This window comes from Ursus maritimus, unplaced genomic scaffold, assembly GCF_017311325.1.
Source record: "Ursus maritimus isolate PB19 unplaced genomic scaffold, ASM1731132v1 scaffold_30, whole genome shotgun sequence".
Taxonomy (NCBI): Eukaryota; Metazoa; Chordata; class Mammalia; order Carnivora; family Ursidae; genus Ursus; species Ursus maritimus.
The window spans coordinates 3222749-3239195 of NW_024425564.1; the positions used below are offsets into that span (position 1 = coordinate 3222749).

A 16447-nucleotide genomic window follows, 5' to 3' on the forward strand; every position below is an offset into this window, starting at 1 on the left:
ACAACCTAGAAGGACAAAACAGAAGCCCACGGAAAGAAACCATGGTGTAGACAGAAGCAACTTCAGGCCATAGGTTAAGCATGCTGCTGAGAACTGAGTCAGTGTCCTCAATGCGAAGGTCCTAGCCCTCTCTTTCCACTAGTACGCAGCGGGAGCACTGCAGGCTGGAGCCCTAGTCCTAGAGATCTGCCCTTCCCAAGGTTCAGAAAAGCTCCAGTCCTAGTAAGCAGCCCCACTATCACGTTACGTTATAAAGTAACCAAGAGACCGAAATAATAAGACTACATGGTTTTGAAGGTAGATAAAATGTACTTCCTGGCTTGCAGTACGGAGAGCATGACCAACCATCAGTGGGTGCCAGAAACTGCCGCCACCAGCACAGCGCTATGGCATGCAACGTCAGCGCACAGAGCACCCCCTCTCCCTGGACACAGGCAGACAGGTCATGGTAGCGCTCAGGTTTATTAAGCTGTGCCTTAGTACAGGCGCTGGGGCTTGCCCATGGTGCTCTTGATGTACAAGGCCCGGACGTTCTGCCAATTCTTCTTGAGCAAGGACACCAGGAAATTGACAGCTAAGTGGATATTGTATACAAGCTCATCATCTGTCATCTTCACGTGGCCAACAGCCACTGCCAGACATAGCACCTGTGGGAAGAGTCAAGTCAAATCAGGCTGGTGGCTAGATGGAAGAGTCAGAGTGGGCATATCTGTAGGCCCATCCCCCCACTCCAGTGACCCTAATCAACAGTACTCTGTCCCCTAACCCCAGGCCAGGAAGACCAGGCCTATGTGAAAAGCTTCAATCCTGCTTGGTGACTGTCACATGTCCTAAGTATCCACAGAAATGCAAACCAGGGCTCCCATTTAGAGAGGGGATAAACTTCAGGACTGGTGGTGCCACCATCACCACAGCTGAACCTATGCAACCCAGTCAGACCTCCTTACCTTCTTCATCTGGAATTTGATGGTGGACTTCACTTCGTCCACTTTGGCCACCATGTTCTCATTGTGGGTCAGCAAGGAAGGGAACTTGCCAGCCTTATTCAGGCCTGGGCCAAGGATTCGTGGGATCTGCTTGATCAGAGATTCTGAAGCCAAAAAGGCATCATACTTCTTGGCTGGTAAAAAGAAGTCATTGGATGCTCAGCATCTCGCCCCCAAAGGCAACCTCCAGAGCTGTCATCCAACCACGAAAGTGGCCTCCAACCACTACACTCTACCCCAATTCTCCACATACCAAGTCTTTTTACTCCTCTCCTTATTCAGCTTATCTCTATTCCCTGGACTTTTACTGGCCTAACATTAACATGAAACGTGGTGTCAGAAACCCAGGCTGACCCATCCTCCTTGTTCCAATAGTAAATGCACACGCTGGTTAAGACTCCTCGAGTTCAAATCCCGTCTGCCTACTTTCTAGTTACAGGACAACCAAGGTACTGCTTTCCTATCCCTGAAATGCTCACACCACACAGGACAAAGATGGGGGGGGGGGGACTTTAAGTAGAAATCCCAATTCAGAACATAATGAGGAGCCCACCTGTTTAGAAAGAACCCTCAAAGCAAATATAAAAAGGAACCTTTAAAAGATTAAAAACTATCACTCAAGTTAACCCACCAGAGCATATCCTTCCCATCATGATTCTCTGCACCCTCTTCCACCATTTTAAAATCCAGATGGCAGTACTGTCGCCTGCCACTCCCATGACAACTGTCTGCCAGAATACAGAACCACCCCAAGCCACACTCACCCAGCTTCTTGACTAGTTTTTTATTCTTGTTGAGTTTCTTCAGCGCCTCAATGTCCATGTGCGGAATATCCACTGCCTTGGCCTCATCACAGTGCTGCTGGTCCCCCAAAACACATACGGAGAACTTGGGGCGGGGAGTGGACTTAAGCCTGCGTTTTGAGGGACAGAACAGGTCAAGCCCAGTCTGGGGGGTCCGAAAGCAGGTGAAGGGGTCTGGGACCGCTGCAGCCACGGAGCCTTACCCAGAACGTCCACATTCACCAACAGCTAGTCTGGCTTCTCAAACTAGCCGGCGGGCTCGGCCTAGGCCTCCCCACGCCTCCCCTCTTGTTTTAAGACCCAGGGTGGGGGTCCGTCCAGCCACGCCTGCCCGGGGCAGGGGGTCTGAACTACCCAGGCGCGTCCGTGCCGCCCGTGCCCGCCCGCCTCAAGCTCAACAGGAGCCTGGAGAGTGGCGGGGGGTACGGGGGGGGGCACGGAGGGCTGGGTGGGGTCAGAGCGGTGCCAACCTGACGGTGCCCGAGAAGCGTTTGTCCTTCTGAGGGTCATAGTTCTTGAGGCTGATCTGCAGCTCCACCGTCTCCAAAAACCTTAGAGAAGGCACCAAAGTCAGGCGGCCGCCCACGGCTTCCCACGCCGCTGCCCTCCCCGCCGAGCCCCGGCTTACTTCCGGCGCTTGCGCTGGTTCCCGTGCAGGACTTCCCGCACCGCCTCGTACAGCGTGTCGCGGGAGACTTTGCTGCTGCGAGAGAGAAGCAAGACGAGCGCTCAGCACCTGCAAAGCCCGGATCGGCAGCCTCGGGCAGGCAGACGGACCCCAAAGGGATTCCGGACCCCAAATCCGGCGATTTGGGTGTGACCACGATGCAAGCCCCGAGAAAGAGACACCCTACTGGGGGACGGGCCCGGCGGGCGGACTGGAACGCCGGTGACTGCAGGGCGGCGCCCGGCGAGAAATGCCCCTTAGCGAAACAGGGGCAAAGACCACCCCCCGATTCAGCCCGCAAGTCTCCCTCCCCACCAGGGTGCCAGGGATCTCGGATGAGAGTGGATGGCTTCCTCAGCGCCACTCACCTCATGGTTCCCCACGCCGCAGTAACAGGAAAGAGATTAATCTAGTTCGCGCATGCGTTCAAATAAGGCTCTTGTTCTCGCGAGATGCCTTTTCCTGTAGCTTCCCTCCCGAGCGCGGCTGGGTCGCTCAATCCCTGGGAGCACTGCCATCTGCGGCCGCTAGAGGGCGCTGCCGCACGTTGCGCGGCTAGACGCGCTCGAAGGGAGAGGAGGTGCGGCGATCTTGGGCGCCCCGTGGCACGCGGAGACTATCCCCATTCGCGCCAGCTACTGCCAGGCACTTAAGAGCCTGGTCCTGGGCACCGCAGCGTGATGGCCGCTGAGAGCGTGCAGTTCCCGCATGTTTGTGCCTCCACCCTCTTCTGCCCGCCTCCTCCTGCCCTCCGCACCTGCTTCGGGCCTCAAAAACGGGGCTTACTGACCTCTCCCTCATCATTGTGCTCTGGGGCTCATGGTTTCGGAGAAGTCGTGAGAAGGGAAATGTCATGAAAGTTCTGTTCCCGGCCCCTCGAAGCCTGCAGTGGGGAAGAGCTGGGAAGGTACCTGATAGTCCATTGAATCACACCAACCCGGTGAAGTGTTTACTACGAACCAACCTTCTCCAAATCGACAGGTGCACCCGCCTTCAAGGCCCCCGCCGTGGCCAGTGCGCGCTCCGCCTACTCCACAGACAGCTCTGCCGCGGCTGGGGGGAGTGGCGCCGCACACCGGTGCCCAGAACTGAAGGAACGAACTCGAGAACTCTGTCGCCTTCCCCTCACAGAACTTTTCACCAGGAAAAAGATGCCCCTTGTCACTGAGTAGGGTGGGTGGTGGTGGTGTCTGTTGGTTTTCAACAAATACCCAGAGTTCATAGGAAGGCAGACATTGCTTCGAAGAAGACATTAAACTTCCTGCTTTTTATTAAATACCTGCTTTTTAATAAATTATTATCCAAGTCAGAAAGAACACAGAGCGTCATAACATACACTTGAGTGCAAGATATTTGCGCTGAGGACACAGGTCACCTCAGGGCTCCTGAAGCATCATTCATCTACCAGGGTCTGCTTTGACCCTACTGAGGCCTTTCAGAAAGTTTCTGTCCCCACAGTCTGAAGTAAAAGTGACAAGGAGTCACTTTTGATCTGGAAATAAGGGTCATCAAGCTGCTTAGCCCAGGACCTTTCCTGCTGGCTGGGAGGCCAAGATGTCTTCTCTGCATCCTGGAGCAGGGAGGCAGCAGACCCCTGGGATGGCCAGGCTCAGCCTTTACCCCCAGGTGAGGGGTCAGGGTGAGGTGCAGAGGGCAGAAGTATCCTTCAGGCAGCTGGTGAGGGAGCTCCAGCAGTGTGGTCCCTTGGTGCATGGTCAGGGGGCCAGATGTCTCAGGGCGGCCTGCAGGGACTTCCTCAGGAAAGTGGTGTTGAGCTCTATAGCTGTGGCCAGGCCCAGCCTCTGGATCTCAGTGATCTGGGGAAAGGAAGAATCATATCAGGACTCCAGCAGCTGATTCGTCCCCTTTCCCCTCTGCCCCATGGCCCTGTCTAGGAAGGAGAGAGGAATTCAGGACACATGGACCATGGAGGAGATATCTGAATGCATTACTTTACCATGATTACGCAAAGTCTTTGGGTTCAAGTGGACCTGGGGTCAAATATTAACTGTACAACTTACTAAGTCAGCCACACTAATAACAGTTGACAATTATTGGGTACTTACTACGTGGCAACACTTATAAACACAACTTCATGTAATCTGCACAACCCTCCCATTATACAGATGAGAAACTGAGAGTCAGAGATACTCCGCTGTGGCTGCCGCATTCCTTCTGGGCCACGCTATTTCTTCCCTGACCTGTCGCTGTAACCTCCTGACAACAAGGTCTCTGCCCTGTACCTTCTCTCCAATCCCTCCTAATTACAGATGCCACAGGTGCCTTTATAAAACCTTTATAAAACACAAATTTGACTAGTCATCCCAGCTTCAGGGGGGCCCTGGGATAACTACTGATGTCTCATATTGGAGGCCCTTCCTCCAGGATCTACAGGGTCTCCAGAAGATCCAGGAGTCTCCTGAAATTTCGCATAAGATGTGTGTTCAGATCTCATTTTTCTGGGAGGATCTATAGGTTTCATCAAATCATTAAATGGGCCTGTGACTCCCCCCAAAAGGTAAAGAGCCAACAGCCAAGGACACCTGGCCTTCAAGACAAAGTCCATGCTCCTCTTCATAACTTACGGGGTCTTTCCTAAGATGATAACATGGCCTGGCCACGTGACCTTGGGCAGGTCATTTTAACCTCCTCTGGGTCTCAACCTCCTCATCTATAAAATGGAGCTAATAATAGTATTTCCTCATTGGGCTAATACGTGGAATAAACTAGCGAGTTAACATAAACAAAGGGCTCCGAACAGTGCCTAAGACATAGCAGGGGCTCTGCGATATTAGCTCTCAGTGTTTTAACTCTGACCTCTAACCTCACCCCTACCACCACCCACTCTCATGGTTTTAGGCCTCAGCTACTACCTGTAGATCCCCCTGGACGCTTACCGCTTATACTGCTTCCTTTGCCTGAAATGCCCTTTCCTCAGTCTTGGTCCCTGGCCGCCATTCAGCCTTTCAGAGTTGAGAAGCCTGTCCTCACTCCCAACCACAAACCAGGTTTAGTTGCCTCCTCCTCCTCGGCAACCAAATGCCCCGCACACACCTCTCACCCGGCTCCTTCCAGATACTAGGCTGATCTGGTTATCCGCTCTCTCCCGCCCCACTGGCCTGGCACCGGTGGAGAGTGTCAAGTCAAGGACAGGGACTGCGTTATGGTCACCGTTGACTCTGCAGTGCCCGCAGAGCATCTGGCCCACGGCGGTGCAGGCCGGCTGAATGAACTCCTCCGCCACCTCACCCCCAGTCCGAGACTTGAACTTGCAGTTTCCCGGGCTGACATCTAGATGTGCATGCTCATGGCCCGCGCAGAGCAGCAGGAGCAGCCCTCGCGGCCCTCCCGGTACTCACGCGGGCCTGGTACTTGGTCATCACCATCAGCACGAGCTTGGCATAGGCCACAGACGTGGTGGCCGCTGGCCCCTCTTTACAGAGCTTCTCTATCAAGACACTGAACTCCTCAGGGGTCATCTCCACCTGCACACATTGGGAGACGGGACAGGAGAGTAAGAAAGGGCCCCAGATTCAATTCTGAACTCTACCACTTTCTAACGAAGTCACCCTGGGCAGGTCACGTAACCAGACAAAGCCTCAGTTTCGGCATCTGGAAAATGGCGCTCCCGACGCTAAAGATGGTGAAAAGAACGAAATGAGATAATGCACACGAAGCCTGGCGCATGGGTCTCGGCGTCGCTTGGCGGTTGGAGACATGAAGGAGTGAGGAGTCCCAAGGGCACTGCCGGCACGGTAACAACAGCTGTCCTTCATAGTACTGTAATAAACACTTGGTATGCATCAGGCACCGTTCTGAGCATTTCATACCAATTATCCACTTCGACCTCACCCCGGCCTCGTGTGGTACGTACCATCATCACTCCCCTTTTGTAGGTGGAAAACTGAGGCATAAAGAGGTTAGGTCAGCTACCTAAGTTATAAACAAATGAGGCAGAACTTTAGGCAGTCATATGGAAAAATTCCCAAAATATACTGTACGTTAAAAAAGCAAAGTACAGAGCACTGAGCTCGGTGTGTTGCCACCTATGTAAAAAGTAGGCAAAAGTAAACTTAAACACGTGTCCTTATACATAAAAGCATCTCTGGGAGAGTTCCCCTGAAACTAGTAACACTGATTAGCCCTGGAGAGGGGAATCTGGATGGCGGGGGGAGTAGTTTTCACTATATCCTTGGAGCTTTAAAATTTGTCAACATAGAGGACCTGGGTGGCTCAGTCGGTTAATCATCTGACTCTTGGTTTTGGCTCAGGTCATGATCTCTGGGTCATGGGATTGAGCCCTGAGTAGGGCTCTGCACTGAGTGGGGAATCTGCTTGGGATTCTCTCTCCCCCTCTCCTTCCCTACTCCCCGCACATATGCACTCTCTCTCTCTCTCTCAAATAAATAAAATCTTAAAAAAATTTATGAGGGGCTCCTGGGTGGCTCAGTTGGTTAAGTGTCTGCCTTTGGCTCAGGTCATGATCCCAGGTTCCTGGGATCAAGCCCCGAAGCAGGCTCCCCACTGCTTCTCCCTCTCCTCCCCACTCGTGCTATCTCTGTCTCTCTCTCTCTCAAATAAATAAAATCTTTTTAAAAAATTGTGAACAGATTAATTTATAACCTATTCAAAAATAAAATGAAATTCAAGGTGCCTGGGTGACTCAGTCGGTTGGGCATCCAACTCTTGGTTTTGCTCAGGTCATGATCTCAAGGTTGGGGGATTGAGCCCCAAGTCAGGTTTTGTGCTCAACACAGCATCTGATTAAGATTCTCTCTCCCTTTCCCTCCCGCACTCGCTCTCTCTCAAATAAATAAAATCTTAAAAAAATAAAATAAAATAAAATAAAATTCACACACAGGCACATACACACACACACACACACACACACATACCAAAGTCCCTGCCCAAGGCCACGCAGCTAGTAAGAGGCAAAGCTGGGCTCTACCATGCAGTCAGCTCTTGGCTCCCAGGCTTTCAGGCCCCAGGACTCACCCGCTGTTGTGGCCCAGCTTGCGTGGGACAGCTGTTCTGCTTGCCTCCAGCCCCGGAGGGATCAGACAGCCAGGAGGCCCACGCCCGTCCACAGCACTGCGACATTTGCTCGTCCACCCTTCCCCAAGGCAGTCTGCTCACCTGCCGCTCTAGCAGTGACTGCACCACCAAGAAAGTGTCCTCTTTCCAGGGCAGCTCCAAGATCTGTCTGCAAAAAGCACAGGCCCCACTGAGGACAGCCCATGTCTGGGTATCTACTGCTCCTACCCCCCTCCAGGGCAAGGCCCCGGAGACAGCAACAGAGGAAGTAGTCAGAGCCCCCGCCGACGCTAGCGGCCCCCAGGAGCCAGCCCATACTCGGTGCTGGGAAGGCTACAACCCAAGACTCCTGGGGCGGAGCACGAAGGATTTGGCATGAGGTGTACCAAGGAAGGTTCCCTGCAAAGCAAGCAGGAGTGGAGAGCGCACCGTGAGTGCGGAAGGTGAGGTGCCCAGGGAAGAGCACGATGGCGCGGTGAGATGTCCGTGAGGCTGTCTGGAGGGCAGCTTTCCCTGCAGAGCCCTGCCCGCGGGGCCATCCGCTCCGGCCGTGCCAAGGCAGCGTGTCACACGCAGCAGTGCGGCTTCTTGGCTGCACAGGCTTGAGTCTGGTTCACTTGCTGGCTGTGCGACCTTTGGCCCAGTCCCTTAACGACCCTGAGCGTCAGGCTTCCCGTCTCCACAGCTGCCACAGCACCTACCTCACAGCACTGTGCGAAGACTACGGAGAGAACAACGCTAAAGCACAGAGAAAGGACTCGACCAGTGGTGGCTGACGTTATTGTTCAGACCGTCCCCTTCTCACGCGAGAGTCAGCATTTTATAGCTCACGGTAGTGCCAATGCAGTCGTAGCTACTCACTTGTTTCTACGTGTCCGGATCTTGACTCCCCACTTTTAATACCCAAATTGAACACCAATTTAATAACAATTTTCGAGCACTCACCAGGGGCCAAATACTGCGCTGAAGCCTATATGCATTATCACATTTAATATCCAGAAAAATCCTAGCAAGGGAACATTATCCCCATTTTTCATAAGAGGAAACAGAGGCTCAGAGAGACGGTGAAAGTGTCAGGGCACTGACACAGGGCAGGGTTGAGATTTGAAATCCTGTCCGCCGGCTCCAGAGCCAGTGCTCTTAACCACTGGCCATGCTCCAGCTACGCTGTGAACTGCTCAAGAGTGGCGACCAGCAGCCTCTTCCCCAAGGCCTCCGGCCCGGCAGACTGGAACCCGGGGCTTGGGCAGGGTCCCAGGATGGCAACTTGCACAAGCCTAGGGCAGGGAAGGCACAAGCCAGGCTCGGGCCACAGCGAGAGGGGCATCCGCTGTGCCGCTGCCTGTCCTTCAGGCACAGCCTGCTACCCAGCTGGCTCCAGCTCCGGAATGGCGGCAGCAGGCCGGGCTGGGGCGAGGGCGTGGGGGTAGGGCAGCATGGAGGCCTGTCCACTCACCCCAGCATTAGAATCCGTGTGTCTGGCTCCAGGGCCTCGTCCTTCATAAGGCAACACAGTAACTCTGTTTGAGCTGGACCTGGATAGGGAACAGCAGAGCGGGGAGGTCTGGGGGCAAATGGCAGGAGAGGATGGAACAGAATGCCTGGCTCCTTATGGGGGGGGGCATCGTCAGGAAGCAAGGTATCTTTACTGACTGAATACACAACTTCCAGGGCCCCCTGGAGTGAAGGGTGCTGGGAACCGAGAGGGCACAGCTACCAGGCCTGGGGCTGGTCCCAGAATTACCTATTCCTGGGGCCTGGAGCACGGGGCCAAGAAGGGCTCTGCAGACAGGATAGGCATACTTGGCACAGAAGGAGGTCAGGGCAGTCATGAGCAGGCGGGAGGCTGAGGAAGTCAGGGAGAGAATCTACAGCCAACGGGAAGGAAAATATTAATCCATTCGTTTCTTCTTCCCTTTAATAAATGTTTCCCAGACACGTATTTCAGACGGTGATACATGTTACAAAGAAAAAACAGAAGTTCTTTCATCTAGAACTCACATGGATTCGCCCATTGGAAAAGACACAAAACTCCCTTCCCCAGCTCCGAAATCCCTTCAGCTTCTGGAAGGGTCTGGGGTCCAAGGGGGAGGAATTAGATGCCATGTGGATACATGACCTGGAGGTCCTTACCCTTCCCTTGCCCCAGGCTGCATCGACGGGCCAGTCGCCTTACAAGGTTGGGAACCAGCTCTCCCAAACACCACCCTTCTGAGGGCTCAGATTCTCTCCCCCATAGTCCCCAGCTTGCCAAGTGTATCGCAGGGCACCTACCCGTCTGAGAAAGAGGCTCTTGGTCAGAACAGTCGCATTGCTGAGGCTGAGATCTGGTGAAAGGGACAGGAGCCAGGTGCAGAGCTGCAGGACAGCTGGGTCCGAGAGCTGTGGGAGCTGCAGCTGGGCACACAGAAGGTCCATCTGCCAAGGAGGAGGGAGGACACAGACGTACTCGGCCTGCCTCTGCCAGGCTGTCTGAAGTCAACCCCGAAGCAGGATGGGTAGGGCAAGGACACTCCAAGGTAAGGTGAGGCAGGGAGAGCTGCCCCCCGTCGTGAGGATCCAAGGGCGAAAAGAAGCACACAGGGTGACCCCTACCCAAGAGACCAAAAAAACCCAACAAAATCCCCTCCCCCCATTCCCACTCAAGGCAAAGAAACGGAGACTTAAATGGAAAAAGGCTGGGGAGAGGGGATGTACCCTCAGGGCCAGGCAGTCTTTCCAGACTCACCTGGCGGGGATTACACTCATGGAGAAGCTGTAGCTCGAGCGGGGGGGCGCCCTCCAAACCCTGGAAAGGCAAATCCCGTGTTTGGGTGGGCAGAACCCCTGGTGACAGTCCGAGACCACCCCTTTGTCTGGCAGAGTGGGTGGATGAGAGCCTGGAGGCTACCAGAGGAGAGGGACTTGTCTGGGTTAGATGACGGATCTGTCCTTGGGCCAAGACAAGCCCCTGCAGTGACTGTCCTTGGACCTCCACTCCGAACCCCACTGTCCAAACGGCCTGTGCTTCCCTGGGCATGGCTGAGGTCCAGGCAGTAGGGGATGGGGGGCAATGGGGAGCAGGGGCCAGTTACCTCCCCGAAAGTCTTGAGCAGCTGCTGCAGCCTGGGAACCTGGTCCTGCAGAGGAGAGCCCAGTCAGGGCCAAGTCCCTACCAACACGGTATGGCCCAGTCCGAGCCCCTCTCCCGAGAAGGCCCCGGATCAGTGGGAGCTAGCAGGCAAGGACGATTCAAGAGAGCCAAGAACATGAAGCCTAAACCTTGAGAGGTGCTTAAGAACTCAAAGTCGACAAGGCCTGTGGAAAGCCAGCTGCCTAGCCTGGTCTTCTCTGCACCCACCCGAATGGGGGCAGACCCAGGCCTTGGGTTGGGAGGACAGGCTGCAGGCTAGCACAGTTCCACACCCTCTCCCCAGGACAGCTCTGGACCCTCTCTTCTTGCCCTGCAGTCCTTTAACCTCATGTTGTAGATCGTTAAGGCCAAAGGTCTCCGCCTCCAGTAACTCGCTTCCCACCCCCTCCTCAGAGTTGGTGGAGCAGAGACTATTCCCTTAACCCCACGCCTCTACCCCCTGCTCCGTGGACAACAGTTATCCAAGTTGGGAAACAGTCTCCCAACCAGCTTTCATCCTGGATCAGCCCCACACTCTTGGAGGATCACTCCAAACCCAGCCTCCCCACTCTAGTACCTGGACAGTTTTGGGCAACTCCAAGCCCTCAGCTGGGGCCTGAGTCTCCTCCAGACCCTGACCAGCCTCCCTGGGCTCGGCCCTGCCAGGCTGGTTCTTAATGGGTGAGGCACCTCCTTCATCTGCCCGGGATTCCAAAGATTCAGGTTCACGACTCTCTTCCTCCTGTCCTTCTTCCTCTTCTCTTTCCAAATGCCGGAACCTTTTGGGGGCCCTCTCGCCCTCAGGACTGGCAGGCTCTTCTGCTGGCCCCTTTCTGCGTTTCCCAGACCGCGGGGAGTCCTTGTCCTCCTCCTCCCCCTCTTCCTCCTCTTCGGGAACTGGAGCCTGGGCCAACCTCAGCCTCCTGCCTCCCTGGCCCAGCCGCCTACACAGGCCTTGGAGCTGTCTCTGGCAGCTTGCAGACAGCGGAGACGCTCCCTCAAGCGCTGCCCCAGCGTTCAGATCCCTCCGCAGCAATTCCCCCAGGGCCCGGAGCCAGGCGTCAGGCTCGGGGCTTTGGTCTTGTTGTGCAATCCGCAGCACAGGGAGTAGGCCGCTCTCGGGCAGCGATGGCCGGACAGCCATCAGCAGGGACATCAGGTTCCTTTGGCATAAGGGGGACAATCGCAGCAGCAGTGGTTTCCTGGTAGCAGAGAGAGGACAAACAGTTAAGAGCATCTTGCCGGAAGGAGCACAGGGCAGCCCGCGTAGAGCTAGCGGTTGGATGGCAGTGGACAGACAGGGTGGCTAGGGGGCAGTACCCGCGGGGCAGTGGGGATAGAGGGGGTCAGCACAAGCGCCATTCAACAGGCCTTCACTGAGCATGTATTTTTTGCTGTGGTGGTGAAGCCAGTTGGAGTTCATTTTACTACTGCTAAAGAGCCAAAAGTTCTCTGAGCGATGCTGTTTGTTTGTTTTTTTAACAATTCCATTTTTTTTTTTTCATTGAGCATGTATTCATGTATTCTGTGCTAGGCCCTGCTCTTTGACATCTCCTGTTCTGGCTCAAAAAATTCATGTTGAAACCTACTCTATAAAAGATCCATGCTTGTTTTACATTAAAAAGTCCCTTCCCAAACTTTATATAAAAATAATACTCTAGGGGGCCCTTGGCTGGCTTGGTCAGTAGAGCATGTGACTTTATTTTTTCTTTTTTGAAGATTGTATTTATTTAAAGTAAACTCTATACCCAACATGGGGCAAACTCACGACCCCAAGATCATGAGTCACACGCTCCACCGATTGAGCCAGCGTGGTGCCCCTAGAGCACGTGTCTCATGATCTTAGGGTCCTGAGTTCAAGCCCCACATTGGGCGTAGAGCTTACTTAAAAAGATAAATAAATAAAATAAAAAAAAAAAAGAATGTGCTGTGGGATGGGCCAAGGTCCAAAATGAAAATAATAATAATAGTAGTAAGACTCGAGGATGCTGAGCAGTGCTTCCTCTGCGGCCCTGTGCTCCCCTTGGCAATCCCCTGGAACTCACAAGGTCACATCTGTCTAGCTTTGACGTTCCTTTCATCCAGCTGAGGTCCTGAGAGGCAGAGGCAGTCTCTCCTTCCGCCGTGTCCCAATACCCGGCATGGCATCAGCCCATCGCAGGCACTGGGTACGCATTTACTGAATGAATTAACTCTCTGAGAGTAAGTGTCCAGAGATTAGCCAGGGCTACCGCGGACAGTGCAATGGAGCCATGTACCATGTTGTCAACGTGAGAATCCAGATGCTATGTGACCTGAGGCTTATTGGTGCAGCAAACAAGTCATGGGTACATGGAGCCCATCTGCCATCATGCCTCTCTGCTCCTCTCTATGTGACTCTGCAGGGCTGCTTGCCATCCCATACAAGGGGCACCTGGGATGTGTGAAAGAGAAAAAAATTCTGACTTTTACTTCTTTGTGAAAAACAAACACAAAGCGAGAGAAAAAAAACCAAAGTAAAAGTTAAACAGATGGTCAATTTGTGGTAGAGGATATTCAGAAGTACAGAGGTGGGGAAGACCCTACTTCAAGGGCTTTTAACTTTTTCGTGTGCATGGACCCCCTTATCAGAATAAGTGTTAAATGTATAAGATAAAATACATGGGATTATGAAAGAAACCAGTTATACGGAAATAAAGTTCTACCAGGGACCTTAGATTAAGTTCCCCTCCTAGTCTGTCAAGAAAAAGCCAGACAGCTGGATAAACACGTCTATGGCCTCCAATTTGGGGACATTCTCCTGGCCCCTATTTCTTTCTTTCTTTATCTTTTTTTCTTTCTCTTTTCTTTCTTTCCTTTCCTTTTTTTTTTTTTTTTTTTTTTAAATAGGCTCCAGTATGGGGTTTGAACTCAGGACCCTGAGGTCAAGACCTGAGCGGAGATCAAGAGCCCCGCGCTCAACTGACTGAGCCTCCCAGGTGCCTCTCTCCTGACCCATTTCTTGAAAGAAATTCAAAGTGGGGTGTCAGAAGACAATATTAGAATTTCTATTTCTACTTACCTAAAATATAAGAAATTAAGTATTACAACTATTTAATGTATGGAATGGCCCTTCCTAGTCCAGTCTTCAGCCTAATTCTGAGGGAAGGGTATCCAAGAGTGCAAAGCCAGTCTCTTCAGCCCCCTAGAGGCTGAACGGGGCACCTCACTTTTTTCTTTTTTCTTTTCTTTCTTTCTTTTACTTTTTGTGTATTTTCATTAATTATGATAATTCAGTGCATTTATGGATACTGCATTATGGTCTTTAACAAAACCAACCTCACTAAATGGACACATAGCTTATAAGGATAACTGAAAAGAAACTGAATATCAGTAACGGAAGCCCACCAAATAAGAAAATGGCAGAACTGACTTCTCCCAGCAGAAATTGTCAATCAGATAAAGAGGCGAAGGAAAAAATAAAAGTTCAAAGTCACCCCAAAGACTATAAATGATCAAGAACACCAACCTTAAGGAAAGTGATTTTGCCCTAAAATGTATATTGTGCTTTGAAAATTTGACATTATAAAGCCACTCCATCAGATGTCCGTTCGGTTACCACGTTTTAAATTTCTACTTTCGTATACTTTATAATGTACGTATTTTTACTCTTGTGTACACTTGGTTAAACATAAGTATCCAGACTTATGAGTTCGATTTCCTTAGAGACGGGAAGTACGAGATCAGAAGCGATTTGAGTCCACCGGCTTCTAGTTATTCATTTACACTCAGCGGGAGGCGTGTGTCTGACGGCTCCGGCCGCACCCAGGAGGTGCTCCTGCCGGGCAGGGACGCCTGGCCGTGGGGAACTAATGAACCTCTCCGGGCCTCGGGCTCCTCATCTAGAAAAGTGGGGTGGCGCCAGCCCCTGCCTCACACGGCGTGGAGGATGGAACACGGCGCCCCGCGACCAGACGACTTACAGCTCCAGGCGACAGTCCGGGCCCTCCACGACAGGCTCCTCCCGGCACAGCGCCTCCAGGACGCTGGCCCAGCCGAAGGGCTCTCCGCTGCGACTGCCCAGGGCCCGCAGCAGCCCCAGGCCGCGCCGCGCCCCCTCCGGCCCCGCCTGCAGCGCCTGCAGCAGGAACCGGGCCGGGGCCTCCAGCTGCCACCAGGGTGCCGACCCCGCGCCTTCAGCCAGAGCGGGCGCCCCCTCCGAGGCCTCCATGCCCGGGGCTCCGGGGCTGCGCCGGCCGCCGCTCTGGTTCCTGACCTCAGCCTCGAAAACTGGCGAAAGGGAGCAGAAAGCCAGCGCCTGCCCCGACGCGACGACGAGCCTCCTCCCGCACCTGCCACCTGCCGGGCTCAGCGTTCGGGGACACACCGGGAGCTCCGCCGCCGGTAGCCCTACAAGATTCGCGCGCGCCTTTAGAAACGTAGGAAGGGGTGTGGCCAGGGGCGGGGCCGGACGTGAAGCGAGGGGCGAGGCAGGCCGGAAGGGGCGGGTCCAGAAATGGTCCTGGCCAGAGAGACAGAGGAACGGAGTAAGGGGGCGGGACCAAGGCCGAGGGAGATCCACGGATGGGGCGGGACCACAACGAGGGGGTTCGCTTGTGGGCGGGTTCATCCGAAGATAGCGGGGTGGGGTGGGATGGGTCGGGGCTTGGTGAAGGGAGGGATCCTTGCCTGCTGATCCTCGCCTTCCTTTCTCCACTGCTCCCTGTAGTAGGGGGACGAAAGGCGGATGCGGAATGGATGTCAGGGATCCTGTTGCTCAGGATCCAAGCATCATTTAACTTTAGCTGATGTCCATGTTATGTGTAGATCATGGACTTTGCGGTAGGATTTAATCACAGTTTACCACCCGCATTGACGTCACCTCTTCCACAGTCCGTCAACTGCCATCATGAGGGTTTCAGTCCTCTCCAGAAATATTTGATACACAACTACCCTGAGAATGTGGGTAGTTGTGTATCTATATGGCCAAAGGCCTTGCTGTGAACTTCCTCCAAAGTCCAGGAAGCTTGCTCCGGTTGTTTATAAGGGGCTGGGAGGGGCTCCACCTCCAAGATTTCAGTTTAAGGAAATCTGCTGGAGAAGGCAGGCTTCCAGCGAAGTGGAGGGAAAGGAGAAATCACTTCAGAGGATAAAAATAAAGAGAGAGGGGATGGGGCGCCTGGGTGGCTCAGATGGTTAAGCATCTGCCTTCAACTCAGGTCATGATCTCCAGGTCCTGGGATCGCGCCCGAGGACAAGCCCCACATCGGGCTCCCAGATCAGCAGGGAGTGTACTTCTCCCTCCCCCTCTGCCTCTCCTGGTTTGTGCTCTGTCTCTTTCTCAAATGAATAGTCTTAAAGAAATAAAGAGAGAGGGGAGAAGAGCCCCCACAGCACCCATAAACCCTACTCTGGGTTCCAGTTTCTATTTACCATTCTCCCAGCTTCTGCAGCTGCACACATCCATTTATTCAATAAACCTTTACTGAGCACCTAGGGCTGGGGATCCAGGGAACAAAACAAAGACCCTCCTCATTGTTGCTGACACTCTAGAGAGGAGAGACAACTAGTAAGTAAACAATAGAATGTTTGATTGTGATTAGTGCTTTCAAGAAGAAGATAGCTGGGAAGGGAGATAGGGTGAGGTAATTTTAAGTACGGTAGTCAGGCAAAATGAACCTGAAGAAGATAAGGGAGCAAGCAAGTCAGATAGAGATCTTTGGGGAGGTCATTTCAGGCAGGGGGAACAGCACATGCAAAGGGCCCGAGACAATGCAGCTGGAGCAGAATGTACTTGCTGGAGAGTAATCAGAGAAAAGATCAGAGAGGTAACTGGGCTAAATCTTGTGAGGCCTTGAGGTCATAAAGAGGACTTTGGTTTTCACTC

The 16447-nt window shown here is 53.3% G+C and overlaps 2 protein-coding genes across 5 annotated transcripts; both read right to left on the reverse strand.

Annotated features, from left to right (window-relative positions):
• Positions 1-443: 443 nt before the first annotated feature.
• Positions 444-2898, reverse strand: RPL10A (ribosomal protein L10a). Its single transcript, XM_040644711.1, has 6 exons — positions 2825-2898; positions 2418-2492; positions 2260-2340; positions 1751-1899; positions 948-1120; positions 444-647 (listed from the first exon to the last, which is right to left on the reverse strand). Exons 1-6 carry the CDS (start codon positions 2827-2829, stop codon positions 477-479), a joined length of 654 nt encoding a protein of 217 aa, XP_040500645.1. The 5' UTR covers positions 2830-2898; the 3' UTR covers positions 444-476.
• An 806-nt stretch (positions 2899-3704) lies between these two features.
• Positions 3705-14880, reverse strand: FANCE (FA complementation group E). Of its 4 annotated transcripts, none has more exons than XM_040644715.1 (10): positions 14544-14880; positions 11180-11804; positions 10565-10609; positions 10219-10278; positions 9765-9908; positions 9235-9358; positions 8947-9025; positions 7593-7659; positions 5816-5941; positions 3705-4273 (listed from the first exon to the last, which is right to left on the reverse strand). In XM_040644715.1, exons 1-10 carry the CDS (start codon positions 14789-14791, stop codon positions 4172-4174), a joined length of 1620 nt encoding a protein of 539 aa, XP_040500649.1. In that variant the 5' UTR covers positions 14792-14880; the 3' UTR covers positions 3705-4171. The 4 variants fall into 4 exon arrangements, with proteins under 4 accessions (XP_040500649.1, XP_040500646.1, XP_040500647.1 ...); XM_040644712.1 differs by lacking the exon at positions 14544-14880 and adding an exon at positions 9492-9564 and having other exon boundaries at positions 7593-7655; positions 11180-11845; XM_040644713.1 differs by lacking the exons at positions 10565-10609; positions 14544-14880 and adding an exon at positions 9492-9564 and having other exon boundaries at positions 7593-7655; positions 11180-11845.
• Positions 14881-16447: the final 1567 nt, after the last annotated feature.

What these genes read in the sequence shown, in the direction of transcription:
- FANCE (XM_040644715.1), bottom strand. Translation starts at nt 14,791, where the DNA reads ATGGAGGCCTCGGAGGGGGCGCCCGCTCTGGCTGAAGGCGCGGGGTCG. An exon ending in GCTCCAGGCCCCAGGAATAG is followed by an intron (nt 9,026 to 9,234) that starts GTAATTCTGGGA and finishes TTCCCTATCCAG; the next exon opens with GTCCAGCTCAAACAGAGTTA. An exon ending in ACACGGATTCTAATGCTGGG is followed by an intron (nt 7,660 to 8,946) that starts GTGAGTGGACAG and finishes TGCTTTTTGCAG; the next exon opens with ACAGATCTTGGAGCTGCCCT.
- RPL10A (XM_040644711.1), bottom strand. An exon ending in AACCAGCGCAAGCGCCGGAA is followed by an intron (nt 2,341 to 2,417) that starts GTAAGCCGGGGC and finishes GCCTTCTCTAAG; the next exon opens with GTTTTTGGAGACGGTGGAGC. An exon ending in CGCTTCTCGGGCACCGTCAG is followed by an intron (nt 1,900 to 2,259) that starts GTTGGCACCGCT and finishes CTCAAAACGCAG; the next exon opens with GCTTAAGTCCACTCCCCGCC.